At 43.8% G+C, this 15,264-nt stretch overlaps 2 protein-coding genes and 1 long non-coding RNA gene across 3 annotated transcripts; 1 reads left to right on the top strand and 2 right to left on the bottom strand.

Moving 5' to 3' along the window:
- Positions 1–585: 585 nt before the first annotated feature.
- LOC123146376 (disease resistance protein Pik-2) lies at positions 586–5,684 on the top strand. The gene is made up of 3 exons (XM_044566035.1): positions 586–1,697; positions 2,043–2,897; positions 3,582–5,684. The coding sequence occupies exons 1-3, from the start codon at positions 666–668 to the stop codon at positions 5,502–5,504; spliced, it is 3,810 nt and encodes a 1,269-aa protein (XP_044421970.1). The 5' UTR covers positions 586–665; the 3' UTR covers positions 5,505–5,684.
- Positions 5,685–8,636: 2,952 nt separating this feature from the next.
- Positions 8,637–9,998, bottom strand: LOC123146378 (uncharacterized). Its single transcript, XR_006472710.1, has 2 exons — positions 9,754–9,998; positions 8,637–9,047 (listed from the first exon to the last, which is right to left on the bottom strand). It is a non-coding gene; the product is annotated as an uncharacterized lncRNA (long non-coding RNA).
- A 2,813-nt stretch (positions 9,999–12,811) lies between these two features.
- LOC123146377 (outer envelope pore protein 21, chloroplastic) lies at positions 12,812–15,026 on the bottom strand. The gene is made up of 5 exons (XM_044566036.1): positions 14,809–15,026; positions 14,630–14,704; positions 14,384–14,536; positions 14,148–14,246; positions 12,812–13,219 (listed from the first exon to the last, which is right to left on the bottom strand). Exons 1-5 carry the CDS (start codon positions 14,917–14,919, stop codon positions 13,136–13,138), a joined length of 522 nt encoding a protein of 173 aa, XP_044421971.1. The 5' UTR covers positions 14,920–15,026; the 3' UTR covers positions 12,812–13,135.
- Positions 15,027–15,264: the final 238 nt, after the last annotated feature.

The raw sequence follows: 15,264 nt of genomic DNA, 5'->3' as shown, positions 1-15,264 counted from the left end.
GCTAAAGTTTCAAGCACCCTTGACTAAAGAGGGGCTAAAACTAGTCTTGAGACTAAATTTTTTTAGTCAGGGTACCCCTACTAAAATATGGATTAGTCCTCTCTCTCCTCATTTAACTCATCTCCTTTAACAAAGACGAGTTCTGGATTGGAGGGTTTGAAGGATAATAAATGCTCATTAACTTGATTTTAGTCTCTTTAGTATTTGAATCCAAGCATGGGTGAGGCTAGCAAGTTTTAGTCCCACTACTTTTAGTTATGGGACTAAAACGTATCCAAGCACCCTCTAAAGCAACAACAGGTAAAGCATACATACGTACGTACGCTGCTGATATATTTATTTTTGCTACTACTATACGTAGGCTAGCTTTAGCTCCCAACTTCTTTATATTAGGAATCAATTCATGTTTGCCTCGACAGCAGGTAAAGGCGTTAACCACGCATGCAAGCAAAGCATCTGATTCATTCATTCATTAGGAATCCAGGCTGCTTTCTTACTTTAGGCAACATGAGGAATAAAGCAACATGCATATGATGCCCAAGCCAATAGCAAAAGCCTAACATACATATCAAGATCAACATCTCCTCTGCACGCACCTCGTAGGTTACTCTCGCGCTCTATTATCCCCCACAGGCCACAACCAATCCACAACTCACCAATTAATCATGGAGGCGACGGCGCTGAGCGTCGGCAAGTCGGTGCTAAATGGGGCGCTTAGCTACGCCAAATCGGCGGTGGCCGAGGAGTTGGCTCTGCAGCTGGGCGTTGGACGCGACCAGGCCTTCATCACGGGGGAGCTGGAGATGATGCAGTCTTTTCTCATGTCGGCGCACGACGAGGGAGACGGCAACAACATGGTGGTGAAGACCTGGGTGAAGCAGGTCCGCGACGTGGCCTACATCGTCGAGGACTGTCTCCAGGATTTCGCCGTCCGTGTCAACAGGCAACCATGGTGGCGCACGCTGATCCACCGGCACAATGTGGCAAATCAGATGAAAGAGCTCAGGGCCAAAGTGGACGATGTCAGCCAGAGGAACATACGCTACCAGCTCATCAAGGGCTCGTCAGCTGCTTCAACTTCCTCCTCCAACTCCAAGCGACCAGCAGCTGGCAAATCTGGATCAACGTTAATGTTTGGCATCCATGGCGCCTCCAAGCAGCACAACCAATCAAACGTGGATCTTACCCAGTTGCTCATGGTCAGCTGCAATAATGATGATCTTGGGCTTGGGGTGATCGCCGTGTGGGGAACAAGTGCTGATCTCGGGCAGATGTCCATCATCAGGGCGGTCTACGAGAATCCAGATGTCACAACAAAATTCACATGTCGAGCTTGGGTCAGGCTGACACATCCTTTTAATCCAAAGGACTTCATCCAGAGCTTAGTGGAGCAGTTTCATCATACTACAACAGCTGCTGTTATGTTGGAAATGGACCAGAAGACGCCGCAGCAGCTGGCTCAGGAGTTTAATGGGTATGTGAACAAGAAAAGGTATCTGATTGTGATCAATGACCTATCCACCATCGAGGAGTGGGATCGGGTCAAAAGGTGCTTCCCAAACAACAACATGGGGTGTAGAATCATAGTGTCCACACCGCAAGCTGAAGTTGCGACCTTATGTGCAGGGCAAGAATACAATGTATCAAAGCTCAAGCAATTGTCAGCTCATCAGTATATCTATGCTTTCCACAACATGGTAATATTATTCAACTAAACCTCTCCTCCTATATATGTACATCCATCATTGCTGAATCAATATGTTATGCCTATAGCTAGCTAGTTCATCAGCCAGATAAAATATACTTCTTAGTATTAATAGCAGTCGTATTAATTATCAAGTAATTAACAGGAAACTTAATGGATTTATGAAAAATATGTCCTATAAAAGTAGTAATTCATCTTTATACTCCTTTTATCAATAACCAGAAAAAAAATCAATAATACTAGTGGTTTTTGGAATGTGATGTGCATGTCGTACATAAACCCCTGTTTTACAAGTTAATTATTTTACAAGCTAATACATGTGTTTGCTTGTGCACAGCGCTCTGAGCATGAAACATTAGACTTAATTGGGACAAGTTCATGCTCAAACGAAGACATTATGAATAATACTGACAACTCAACAGTGCCAAATTCTGAGATAATTGAGGATACATCTACAGAAGCTGCTGATGGAAAGAGCCTCACATGGAACAGGAAGATGGAATCTCATATTGTTGGACGAGCTCAAGAAAAAAAAGATATTATTGAACTAATATCTCATCCAACTAGAGAAAGTTTTGAGGTGATATCCATTTGGGGAATGGGTGGTCTTGGGAAAACCACTATAGTGAAGGACATCTATCAAAGCCAAGAACTCATTGGCACGTTTGAGAAGCGTGCTTGTGCCACAATTTTGCGTCCTTTCAGTCTTTTAGAGCTTCTCAGGAGCTTATTTATGCAACTTGACACGGAAACTTCTGAAAAGAAGGCTGATGTGGGTTTGCCTGCAAGCAAAACGGAGAGATTAACATCCTCGAAACAGGCTCTCGCCCCTGCAAGCAAAAAGGAGAGATTAACATCCTCGAAACAGGCTCTCGCCCCTGCAAGCAAAAAGGAGAGATTACCATCAGTGAAAGAGAGATTACTATCAATGACAGTTGATGACTTGATCAATGAGTTAGCAATATTGGTAGACAAAAAAAGATGCCTTATTGTTCTTGATGATGTATCATCTACTGCAGAATGGGATCGGCTACAACCAGTAATTTTCCAGAAGATGGGAAATACAAGCCGAATCATAGTCACTACAAGGTTGAAGAGTATTGCTCTACATTGTTCAGAGAAGAAACAAGAAAATATATACAAGCTTGAAGATCTAGCGTACGAGTATGCGCGTGAGCTCTTCACTAAAAAGGTAGTTGCTAAGTATTTTCATGTTCATTTGTTTGATTCAATATGTCTTATTTCCATTTGTGGGGAAGATTTCCTATTCTACAACCATGGTCCATATTTCCCCGCAAAAATAAATACATTGTTCTTTTATGTTGTGCTTCATCGATCTGTTGAGGTGACGTAGGGATTAAGAAAATAATTCATCTAGGCATATTTTAGTATTATCTTTTTCTCAAATTTTCTGCTAATCGGTTTCAGTCTGTCCAACAGACATGACTTATTTAAATACAATTTTACTATTTCAATGCAAAAGGAATACATAATGTTTTTCTACAGCAAGTAGAACTTCATTTAAAATACATGAATTCTTCATGTATATAGTGGCACATATCTAGAAAATGTATTTCGAACATATAATGACAGAATGTTTATGTGAACCATCTGAACAATATCTTGAGTTGCACGACCGTGTTTCTAATATGGAGGAACGTTAACGTTAAAGATGAATGTCAGAGGTTTATTATATTTATTTGACATAAAGTATGTTTTGGGAACTATAGGTAGAATTCTTGCAAACTAGATAATCATTCTAGTTTTATTAGTGTTAAGATAGTAGTTTTCAAGTATTTTTGACAAGCTTTTCTTGTTTCACTTGTATGTTATTTAGTTGTTAGAGTACTAATATACGCATTGTACAAATTTTCAGGTATTTAGGAAGATAATAGATTTGGATAAGCATTATCCAGAGCTAGTCGAACCAGCCGAATTGATCCTGAGGAAGTGTGGCCGACTACCCCTTGCAATAGTCACCGTAGGTGGCTTTTTAGCAAACCAACCAAAGACTTCTCTGGAATGGAGGAAATTTTATGATCATATCAGTGCGGAGATGGAGATGAATCCTGAGCTTACAACCATAAGAAGTGTTCTTATGAAAAGCTATGATGGTCTACCCTTCCACCTCAAGTCCTGTTTCTTGTACACATCCATATTTTCTGAAGACCGTAAGCTTGAGCGGAGACGCTTGGTGCTTCGGTGGACTGCAGAGGGGTACTCAAGGGAGGTGCGTGATAAGTCGGCGGAGGAAATATCAGATAGCTACTTCCTGGAACTTATAAGCAGGAGCATGATACTGCCATCTCAAAAATCATTCCATAGCATAAAAGGAATAGATTCCTGCCAAGTCCATGATCTCATTCGTGAGATCAGCATCTCAAAGTCTATGGAAGAAAACCTTGTTTTGAGACTAGAGAAAGGTTGTAAGCTGAATAGCCAGCAGGGTAATGCACGCCATCTTGCTATAAATGGCAATTGGGAAGGAGAGCAGAGTGATTTTGAGAGGATGGTGGACATGCCCCGTGTACGGTCAGTAACTGTTTTGGGGAAGTGGAGGCCATTCTTCATGTCGGTGAAGATGAGGATGCTACGAGTTCTGGACTTGGAAGACACGACAGGTCTCGTCGATCATCACATTAAGCATATTGGGAAGCTTCTTCACCTAATATACCTATCTCTGAGAGGATGTGAAGATATTTATCACCTGCCAGATTCAATCGGCAACCTGATGCAACTGCAAACACTTGATATCAGAGGTACCTCCATACTGATACTGCCGAGAAGCATCGTCAAGCTTCGGAAGCTGCAATATCTTCGTTGCAGTAATAATAACAAGCTTAAATGGCGTGTTGGACCGATAGACTACTATGATTCACATCCTTATTTGAAGACATGCATGGTTTTTTGTACTGGATGTTGCATACCTCGGGAAGTAATACAAACTGATGGCTTCAACCAGCGTGATGTATGCACCTTCACATGTTGCGCGGCAATCCCTTTTCTGATGAAGGGGTATGGCAATGGTGTTGGCGTGAGGGTGCCAAGAGGGATTAGGAGAATGAAGGCCCTGCATACATTACAGGGTGTAGACCTGGTCGCGTCCAGAGGCATTGCTTTTCTGCGGAACATCAAAGGACTCATGGGGCTACGTAAGCTAGGAGTGGTCCGCCTACAAGCTAGGAATGCTTCAGAGTTTTGTGCTGTCGTTTCCAGTCTCAACCTTCTAGAGTCATTGTCAGTGACTCCAGAGGGTGGACACGATTTGCGTCTGGATGGCATTTCCTCGCCTCCAAGTAACCTCCGGAACCTCAAGCTGAACATGGCAACTTTCCCCATTCAAAGCATGGCCAAATTGCCGGAATGGGTCAAGAAGCTTGAGAACCTTGTCAAGCTGAGGATCGAGTTCGCAACATCTGGCCAAGAGGAGCAGGATGCTGCTATAGGAGCCCTGGGGAATCTACTGAACCTAGCCGTCTTGCGTCTCAATGTGGTTAGTTTCCGTGGTGAAGAACTACATTTCGTGGCGGAGGCATTCCGGAGCCTCGTCGTGCTGGAGCTTTCACGGACAACTAAAATGAGGTTGGTTGAGTTTGAGCAGGGAGCAATGCCCAAACTCCAGCAGCTTCTCCTCCAGTATCTGAATACCGAGACTAGGTTTCTTGGACTGGACTCTCTCGGAAGCATCAAGGAAGTAGGGATCACCGAGCACCTTATCACCGAGGAGTTGCGGGCCCAGGTCGCTTTGAATAGAAACAAGCCCATCCTAAATACAGTCCCACCAGGTCGCTTTGAATAGAAACAAGTCCATCCTGAATAAATTATAAGCTCTCTCTCTCTTCATGGCAGGGCAGGCATCTGTTGTAAACATATTTGTATTATTATTTTTTCTGTATCTTAATTTGGTCGATACAATATGCGTACCTGTATATTGTCATGGGTAGGGTAATACTAATACATGCATCCTTCTTAATTCTCTTGTTTGCAGTGTGTATTTAGATATACATCAAGGACATTGTTTTTACATGTACTCTACTACTCCCTCTGTCCCAAAATATAAGAACGTTTTTGACACTGGTATAGTGTAAAAACCGTTCTTATATTTTGGGATGGAGGGAGTACTTTTCTTCTTAATGTGTCACATGACACGTACAATGTCGATCTTTCGAGCAGCATCAGCAAAAACAACAACGGCTCAACCTGATAACATCCAACAAGGCATCATCTATGCTGATTTGTCTGAATTCTTCAGACAGAGGCAACCACGTGTTCAGACAAATTCCTCCCATTCACGCTCATGTCGCACTCGATCGCCCTCAGGTTTTCGATGCTGAAATGGGTTTTTCACCGCTCCATTTTCTGAAAGGGGAGGTGCGGCACGCGGTGTTCTGGATGGAGCGACACCCGCCCAGATGGTTTTTGGGCAGAATTCTTACAACATTGAGGTGATTAAAGGCGGCCGGTCTTCTGACTTGTTCAATCAACTTTGTGAAGAAAACCTAATAAATTTTGGTGGTCTGAAGGAGGTGTGTAGCAACACAAAGACGAACATAAACTAGCTAAGATGCATGACACCAGTTGTGTATATGTTTGTGCCTTCATACCCAGTCTTCCACAACATGCAGCAGACAGGATGATGAATTAAACTGACATGAATTCACAACAATGTGTTCATTACCTTGGAATTAAAGACACGACGAATCCAACACTTGAAAAAGGGCCTGAAGTACATCCTTGCAATCATCCTTTGTCAGCTTGTTCTGTCTAAGAAGCAACTCTACTCTTGTCCTCATCCTGTGGTAAGGCTCCATCAACGACATCATCACAAGCGGCAATCTGGAGAGTAAGGAAATACACCATTGCATAAAGCTGGAATTTCTGAAAGGAGCAGCTAGCTAGATCGGATCAATTAATTGCAGACCTATCACTTAACAACAATGTGTTCATTTTAAGGCCCATCGCTCACGGCATTGTTTGGGCACAAAGCCTGATAAATCAAACTGAATTTTAAAATTTGTATATTCGCAGTCAAGACATCCGTTCTATATTCGAATTTGTAGTTAGGGAATGCTAAATACTGCTATCATGTAACTGAGATTTTTTCAACAAAAATGAAGATTTTTTTTCCACAAAATACACACCTCTGTATTAGATTTTTCCACTGCGCCTTCCAAACTACATCTTTGTTTTTTTCTTCTAAAAAAGAGACATAGGTGCAAACGCAATGGAACTATATCATGCAGCGCAGTGTGTTAAATGCTTCAGCAAGCATCACCATGTTGAGTGAATTGCAATTTCATCACAATATTTGCAAGGCTACTGATGTCCGTAACTATGTACCCAAGTTCTCTCAGTCATACAATCAGAATCAGGTTGCATAATCAGAAAAGAAACAAAGAACAGAAGGAATAGAAATACGACATCACCTATCACATATTGTATTACATTAAAAATTGAAAGAGTGCAGGACATACCAGCTGGATGACATTGAATGAAATGGTGATCATGTAGAAAAAATCTGCAATAACATCATGGTTCTTTAATACTGCCACAGTAACCAACTAGAGTTGTTGAACAAAATATTTGCTTTCAAGCCATTGAACTCACCACGCATGTTGCTTGCCCGATCATAGTATTGTTCTCCGACCTGCTATATGCCTAATGCAATATTAGTGAATAATTTTTCAAGAGTAAAAGTTGATGATGTTTCCATAACATCTTCGACTCCAACTAACCATTCAATGATAAATCAATGCTTGCTAAGGTATCTCAAAAGAAATGTCATTTATCTGATATATGTTCATGTTCAGAGGTTGTTGCGCTATGATGGATGAATATGATATACTCCCTCCGTTCCTAAATACTTGTCTTTCTAGGCATTTCAAATGAATATCACATACGGATGTATGTAGACATATTTTAGAGTGTAGATTCACTCATTTTACTCCGTATGTAGTCACTTGTTGAAATGCCTAGAAAGACAAGTATTTAGGAACGGAGGGAGTAGTTGATTGTAATGTATGTCGATGCTCACGGTTTGATTTACATGGAATAGAAAAGAGTGCCAAAGTTTTGACGAAATGTTGATTCACTTCCATATCATCGAATTTCTGGCATTCTATACGTCCCGCTTTTAGCAAAGGTTATGCCAAAGATTCAGAAGCATATTCAGTCCAAAGGGTCGACAAATATGCCAGAAATGGTGGATACACCCACAAAGATCAGAAGCCCCTCGGTCATTAATGTCATGCATGGTCATGATGGGTCACCACATTCGTTGGAGGAAAAAATTTCCTTGTACTCTCCTAGCTAGAGTGAGTACTAGTGGCGACTTGTTGGAGGTTGCAAAAGCTAGAGTCTTTACAGGAAATATCACGCACAACATCAAATTAAATGAGAACGTGCGGAAGGTTTCTTTGCTTAGGGTGTTCCCAGAATAACACTTTGATTCTGCCACAGAACATTATACAAGAGGGTAATGAGCCGCAGCCCCTTTCGGAACGCTTTGCTGGTTACCTCAAGTGGCCTGCAATGCGTCAGGGTGGACGCGGTCCGGTCCGGTCCGGGCTTTGACCGAGCCAGCCTTTGGACCGGCCGCGGCCGGTCCGGTCCGGACCGGACCGAGGTGGCCAGCGAGCCTAATTTCCAAGACCGGACCGAAAGGAGCAAAGCTCGGTCAGCCCGAATGGACCGAATGGGACCGATGGCTGGGACTCTGTTTAGGCTGTTTTCCAGCCTGAAAGTGCTTTGTTGGCCACTGTTTAGTCCTGGGAGTGCTCTATTAAGCGTTTTGGCCATTATTTAGCAGTGCCCTGTCCAAATTTAGTGAGTGCTCTGTTTCTGTATAGTGACAAGTATGGCATAACTAAATTTGGACAGCATTTTATTTGTATTTTGGACATCAAAACAATTGATTTTGAGAGGAACAATATCACAAAAATCACATGCACAAACATTGATCACAGCCACAAACAGCCACAAATTTTGGACCAAAACAGCATGAATATGACAACCACAAACAACTAATTGGACAGCAAGCACTGGACTAAATTTGGACAGCAAGAATAACTAAATTTGGACAGCATTTCCTTTGTTTTTTGGACATCCACAAACTGATTTTGACACGAAAGATGGCACAAATCAACTCTCCCGTTGGGGCATTGGGAAAGTCTTTTGCCTTCTTAATCTGCACCTTAGGCTTCCTCTTCTTCCTCGGAACCGGCGGAGGCAGCGCTGAATCTTGCCTAATTAAGTAATTCACGCTCTTCTCCTTTGTCTTCGCCTTCGCATTCTCCTTACCATCACCCTTTCCCTTCTCATTCCCCTTCTCCTTCACCATTATCTACAAAAAAACAGCACATAATATCTGCAGTCAGTACATCAATCAAGTGCAAATAATTCATCTTCTTCTTTTTGTAGCATAGAAAATCATCTAGTACTAGTGCAAATAAACATAATTATCTCCTGACCATTATCTACAAAAAAACAGCACATAATCCCCCTCTCATTCCCCTTCTCCTTCACCATTATCTCCTGACCAAATCATCTACTACTAGTGCAAATAAACAAAATTAGGCTTACTAAGTAGTGCCCCTTGACTCATACCACTCGCTGTTATACATACACAAGTATATAACTCCATGGTTAGGCTTACCACTCAAGAGACAACAAGCTGTTCAACTATTCACTCAAGGAATGCGTTCTAACTAATTGTATAAGCGAAGCTACTTGTCACTGACAAAACAGAATGTCTACAGTGTACAAGAGGAAAATTGCTGATTATCATTTTGTAATTTGGACTTTGGATTATCACATTGTAATAACCTTCGAGTTTCCAGTAACACCAGTATTTCAGTAACAGTCAAAGCTGAAAGCTTGGAAACTTAACTGCTGAATGCACGGGGCCTGCAAGCGTTCCGTCCAACAGAAGATTGTTCAGCTCACTAAACTACAACATCTACTCTGTGACTTAGATTGGAGGAAGATACCAATCGGGATTGGGGCTTGGGAGTATGAAAAGCTTAAGAACAGAGATCTCAGGAGGCTACCTTTTCCTCTGCGTGGCGCTCGGTGAGGAACCAGGGAAGGACGGACCGACGGCGTGCTGGCCTTGCTGCCTCCCCGACGTACACGTGCTCCTCCAGCTCGGACTCGGACGAGATGGCGCCGTCGGTGAAGGGAGGGCCGCGGGCAACGGCGCCGTCGCCTGGGTTAGGGTTAGGGATAGAGGAACAGAGGAGGCGCTGGAGGGGCAGAACGCAGAAGGAATCGAGCCAGGGGGAATGGAACGAGGGGAGGGGGTCGCTCGGCTCGGGGTGGGCCTCGATGGCTTGATCTGTACACTTGATGGGCCGGTCGGCCCGGATAAAGACCGGACCGGACCGAAAAAATTTCGGTCTCCTTTTCTGGGCTCGGACCGGCTAGTTTTTCTGTCGGGCCTGGACCGTACGGGCCGGTCCTAAACGGGCCACGAGCGGGCCGGAAAGCCCGCTCGTGCCGTCCAGGCTGAGCAATGCGTATCATAGTGGAAAAAGCCATCCCCAAACAGAACACCGTCTCCGACCATCCCCGGCATTGCAGCGCCATCACCATCTCCCAACATCCAGGGCATTGGACCGCCACCTAGATGATCTCCTCTAGGTCTTTGCAACCCCGTATCGGCTAAGGATGTGCAGGAAGAGCACATGCTTGAAGAATCACAAAATCCTAATTATGCTGCGAATGAGGAGATGCCGCCAGCCCATCCCGAGACGCAACCTTGCACAAAGATGAGCTGCAAAATTCGCCCTTCTAGGAATAAAAACAAGAGAAAACCCCTGAAATTTTGAGAGATATGTTTTCATCTCTCGAAAGATATGGGCTGCGCCCGGTCGGTCTTCCACCATCTGGCTATCAGTCTCAAGCACTATAAATTTTCTATAACCCCCTCTCCATAGCTGCTTGAACACCATCTCTGCAGGCTAGGGCCTCGATGATGAATGGGCCATCGCCTGCGCTGCAACAAAATTACCCAAGTGATCTCGAAGCACAACCCCAGTTCCTGCCGTATGTGTTGCCGCAGCGACAGCACCGTCAGGGCAAGGATTGAAGACCAGGATAGATCAAGCATCAGCAATTAAGGCAAGGGCCGAGGAGAGGAGGGATGAAATCTCATCCAAAAATCCAAAGAGAAATGGAATAAGTTGTAGTCAAAACATGAGAGGTCCCTTTTAAGAAACCAAGAAAAGCTAACATGTTTGATGAACTCAGGGGTGGCTGAATGTCTTTTGTGTTCTGCTGGCTTATGATCAGCTGCACAACATGTAAATGCTTAATTATGTTCTGTTCATGATCATGCTGCTCAACATCTACTCAAGTACTTCGATCATGTCTCTTTATTTGTACTGCTGCTACTATACTTTATATGATGATGATGAAGTGCTGCTGAGTTCTGTGCAAATTTCGTTAAATCAGTGATGTGTATGTGTGCTGTCAGTTATGTGTACGTGCTTATTTTAATCCAGTGAAATATGGCACTCAACTGTAGCTAGCTAAACTGTAGTTTTGTGAAATTTGGCACTGAACTGTAGCTAGCAATGCAAATATCTCAATGATTTTCTGTGTGAAACTGTTGTTGTTAAATGAAGCCACATTCCAGTCCAGTTTGAGCAATGCAAATTCTTTCCATATGTAACCATTGCAGCTCAGCTCAGTTTGAACAATCCATCAAGAACAGAAACTTAAATACTCCCTCCGTCCCATAATATAAGAGCGTTTTTACACTACACAAATGTAAAAAAAAAAGGCTCTTACATTATGTTGGGCAGCTGAAAGAACTGCACAGAACTAGCAAAAGTCAGTTCACTCGAACATTACATACCATTTCACTGAATATCACTCTAATGAAACTCACTACATATTACAGACCGTTTCACCCACAAAAGAGGCACATCACCATTTTAACTTTCGACTACGATTGTTTCGACTTCTATCCAATAATCAATACCCATGTTGGGCAGCTGAAAGTTAATTACCTGTCAACTCACCTGCCAGGAAGCCGAAGTTGCCTGTACGCACTAGACATGTTCCACACATTGCAGAGTTAATATGTTCGATGACTTTGACAAGTACATGGAAGTCCCTGATGAATGGACGCATGCTGAAACCAAAGCCATACACCCCTCAAGTTTGTCATCCGTGCCGGTACCTCTACCGTGGTGCGCTAGTACCTGAGCTTGTGTAGCAGAAGCAGGTGCCCGAATTTTCTTCAGGACTTGTTGCTTACAGTCTGATTGCTGAGAAGTACAGTTCATGGCCTGTCACACTTCTAATAGTAGAACTAACTAAGTATCATAAACATACTTACCTTGCCCATTTTATTTTGCTTGCCAGCACTGAACGGATAGTTTTGTTCAGCGGTCTCCTCTCGGTAAACGCAGGGCGCCCAGGCGTGGGGCGGCGATGGCGAGTTTAAGCGCCTAATGCGCTTTTCTCATCCACAGGTACTGGTTAATTTGTGGTATAATACTCGCTGTTCCACATAATCACGAGTTCTTTCAACACAATATTTCTTGATGTTTACAATATCAATTGTTGGACATGTACAGAATAGCTTAAGTATATGAATTACTTCAACCTGAACTGTTGAAACATATATACACCCCTCAAGTGAAACTCTAAACAGTTGGCTACATGTATAGTTCGTTCCAAGCACATTTAGATTGATTCCCATCCAGTTTAGTTAGTGGAGCCGAAATGATTTTGCTCAGATTTCGTTCCAAGTGCATTGGTAGGCCATGAGATGGAAAGCAACATTCAAATCCGGTCTTCCATTGGCAAGATGGTTCGGTCCATGGTTCTTGTTGTTCTGTCATTGCAATGCTCTGCCCTTCATTTGCTGACGACTGAATGAACGATTGTTGCAGTTCCGGTGGCGGCCAATTCCACCTTCAGTGCCTACTCCTGAGAAGAAGGAAATCTCAGCCTCCATGGAAGGCCGAGTTGCTGGCAAGTGGAAGCAGCTACAGACCATAAAGGAGAAGAATATGTATGATGTCTCCAAAGATGTCGAGGTGGAGTGAAGGTCATTGGGAAACACTCAAGTTTATAATTTGTGTTTCTCTTACATGCACTTCACCTTGTACAGTACATTCTTCTTATTAGCATTTCATGGGCATTTACATGCCTTCATCCAACCAATAATCTCATCAACGCTACATGAAGACACAACTGAATCCTGAATTTTCCAGACTCAATCACATCAATGAAATGTCTAGGGTTCCTACTTCTACATACGACTTTTCTCCATAAAACTGGTGCTTGCTGGTGAATGGCATCCTTCCAGAGCAATACAATGAAATGAAATGGTGGCCTCTAAAGGAGGGGCAACACAACTAGAGCGCTAACTGATCGCCAGAGAAGTCCCTCCTCCACAAACGGGTTCCTGGTCGATCACATATCGAATCTGACATCCCATTTTCCATCCATGTAACCATTAAGCGTCCAGTTGTTCTCCCTCAGCTGGAAATAAGGCATCTGCAATCACAAACACGTTTTCAGATGAAAATTACAGCCAGGTAGGAAACATAAATCTAACCTTGCTTGGTAATGCTTTGGTCAGCAGTGAACCAACCGAAAACCCAATGTTTTGCACTAAATTGATCCGATTAATTGTGGTATAAGGTATGCAGAACATATACTCCTCAGATTATACAGTTATATCAACTACTAAATCAGATAAACAGATGGCCAAAAAGGAAGGGATTACCCTGCATCTGGAAAAAAAAAGTGTAAGAACAAACAAGACACGAGGAGGAGATGTGTATCAGGCACTGACAGGTATTAAAGGCACATCAAGTTACTCGGAAGTCTGAACTTTTTTTGCCTTACAAAAGAGAAACTGGCCAATTTAGTGATATTGTACAAGAACTAATCTGACCAGTGGTACTGATATGTGGTAAGGTTTGTTGAGCGAATGTGACTGGTGAGGAACAAGTGTGTGCTGCTCTGAAGCTTTTTGCTTTACGAAAGAGAAACTGGCATGCACTTTCCCAGTACATTTGCATAGGCATACAATATTTAGTGCTGTGCTGATATCTCCTAAGGTTTGTTCAGCTACTGAGTGGTGAGAGTAACAGGTGTGTGCTGCTCTCAACCCTTTTTTGCTTTAGGAAGGAGAAACTGGCATGCACTTTCCCACTGCACAGGCATATACAATATTTAGTGCAGGTAGCAGGGTACAATCGGTGGTGATCTTAATGGGAACAATCATCAAAAGAGAAGCAGCAAATGGATCCCAGCAGACCATCTCAGAATAATGTATTTGCATTATAATTTAGCATTGCAGTTGTGTAGATAAGTGCATCATACAGGCGTGTGCGCACACATAACAAACTGGCGATTGCGAAGCGGCTCATGTATATTCAACGGCACAAAGGGAAGTAGTCGGCACCAGTACAAGTACCTTGCGGTATAGCTCGTAGCCGGCCTTCATCCTGACGTCCTGGCCCTTTCTGAAGTCGAGTATGGTCCAGGCGAGCTCGATGGCGCCGCTCTTCCTCCTCTGCAGGCAGGCAGGCAGGCAGGCAGGCAGGAACAGAGGAATGGCAAGGTTCAGTGTATACAGGTATACAAAATTAAGATTGGTTATTATGGCCATGACGGCAAATGCTGATGGTTGGGGCAGTGATTCTCCTGTACCGGCTTGAAGTTCTTGTCGGCGAGGAGGCGGCCCTTGATGTTGAGGCCGAGGAGGCCGTCGTCGGTGAAGGAGACGGCTTTCTTCCCCCGGAGGGTGTACCTGAAGATGTTGCCCCTCTCCAGCTGGACTCCGGCTCCAACATTGGCCGACAGCTGGTGGAGCAGAGCAATCAATCAATCAAATCAGTCATTGGATTGGTTCCAAGAGAAGAGAAGAAAAGGAATGCAGGGAGAGCAGAGTAGGACCTGTGGGAAGAAGTGCCTTGCGAGGACGGCGAGTAGGCTGGGCTTCCGGGTGGCGGTGTCGATCTCCGCGTGAGCCTGATTGATTTGGTTGATTGTTGGGGCAGGAGTCAGGTCACCGGAGGAGGATTGATTCATTCATTGTTGAGTAAAGAAAGAAAGAAAGAAAGATTTGCGTTTGCCTGGAGGAGTGCGTTGTAGGCGAGGGGCAGCTTCTGCTTGGCGTGGATGCGGAGGCCCAGCTGCTGCCCGGTTGTGTTGTCGGCGCCGCGCAGCCGCAGGGAGGTCTCCATCGCTCCCTCCCTCCCTCCGGCGGCTCCTGACCTGCAGAGTGAGAGGTGGATAGGGTTGGTTGTGGCTGCTGCTCCTGCTGCGGAGAAGACGACGACTTTCCTTCCTTCCTTCCTTCCTTCCTTCCTTGGGTTGGGTTGGGCCCAAATCTCTTCTCTGTCGGTCCACTGTTGTGCTTGAGAGAAGCCCATTCTAATTCCTCCTACCTACCTACCGCTAAAACAAATAAGGACATACAAGGACCTCCTACTTGACAAAACAGCCCAGCAAATTTCCACCCATTTTTCTCACTAGGGATTTTGCATTTTTAAAAATAAAATTTGAATTTTTTTAATATATTGTTTTGA

This window comes from Triticum aestivum, chromosome 6D (assembly GCF_018294505.1).
Source record: "Triticum aestivum cultivar Chinese Spring chromosome 6D, IWGSC CS RefSeq v2.1, whole genome shotgun sequence".
Lineage (NCBI taxonomy): Eukaryota > Viridiplantae > Streptophyta > Magnoliopsida > Poales > Poaceae > Triticum > Triticum aestivum.
This window is presented reverse-complemented; position numbering and strand designations above follow the sequence as displayed.

Coding starts and splice junctions, on each gene's coding strand:
- LOC123146377 (XM_044566036.1), bottom strand. CDS start 14,919: ATGGAGACCTCCCTGCGGCTGCGCGGCGCCGACAACACAACCGGGCAG. Junction 14,705..14,808: donor CCTACAACGCACTCCTCCAG/GCAAACGCAAAT, acceptor CAAATCAATCAG/GCTCACGCGGAGATCGACAC. Junction 14,247..14,383: donor CCGACAAGAACTTCAAGCCG/GTACAGGAGAAT, acceptor GCCTGCCTGCAG/AGGAGGAAGAGCGGCGCCAT.
- LOC123146376 (XM_044566035.1), top strand. CDS start 666: ATGGAGGCGACGGCGCTGAGCGTCGGCAAGTCGGTGCTAAATGGGGCG. Junction 1,698..2,042: donor TCTATGCTTTCCACAACATG/GTAATATTATTC, acceptor GCTTGTGCACAG/CGCTCTGAGCATGAAACATT. Junction 2,898..3,581: donor GTGAGCTCTTCACTAAAAAG/GTAGTTGCTAAG, acceptor ACAAATTTTCAG/GTATTTAGGAAGATAATAGA.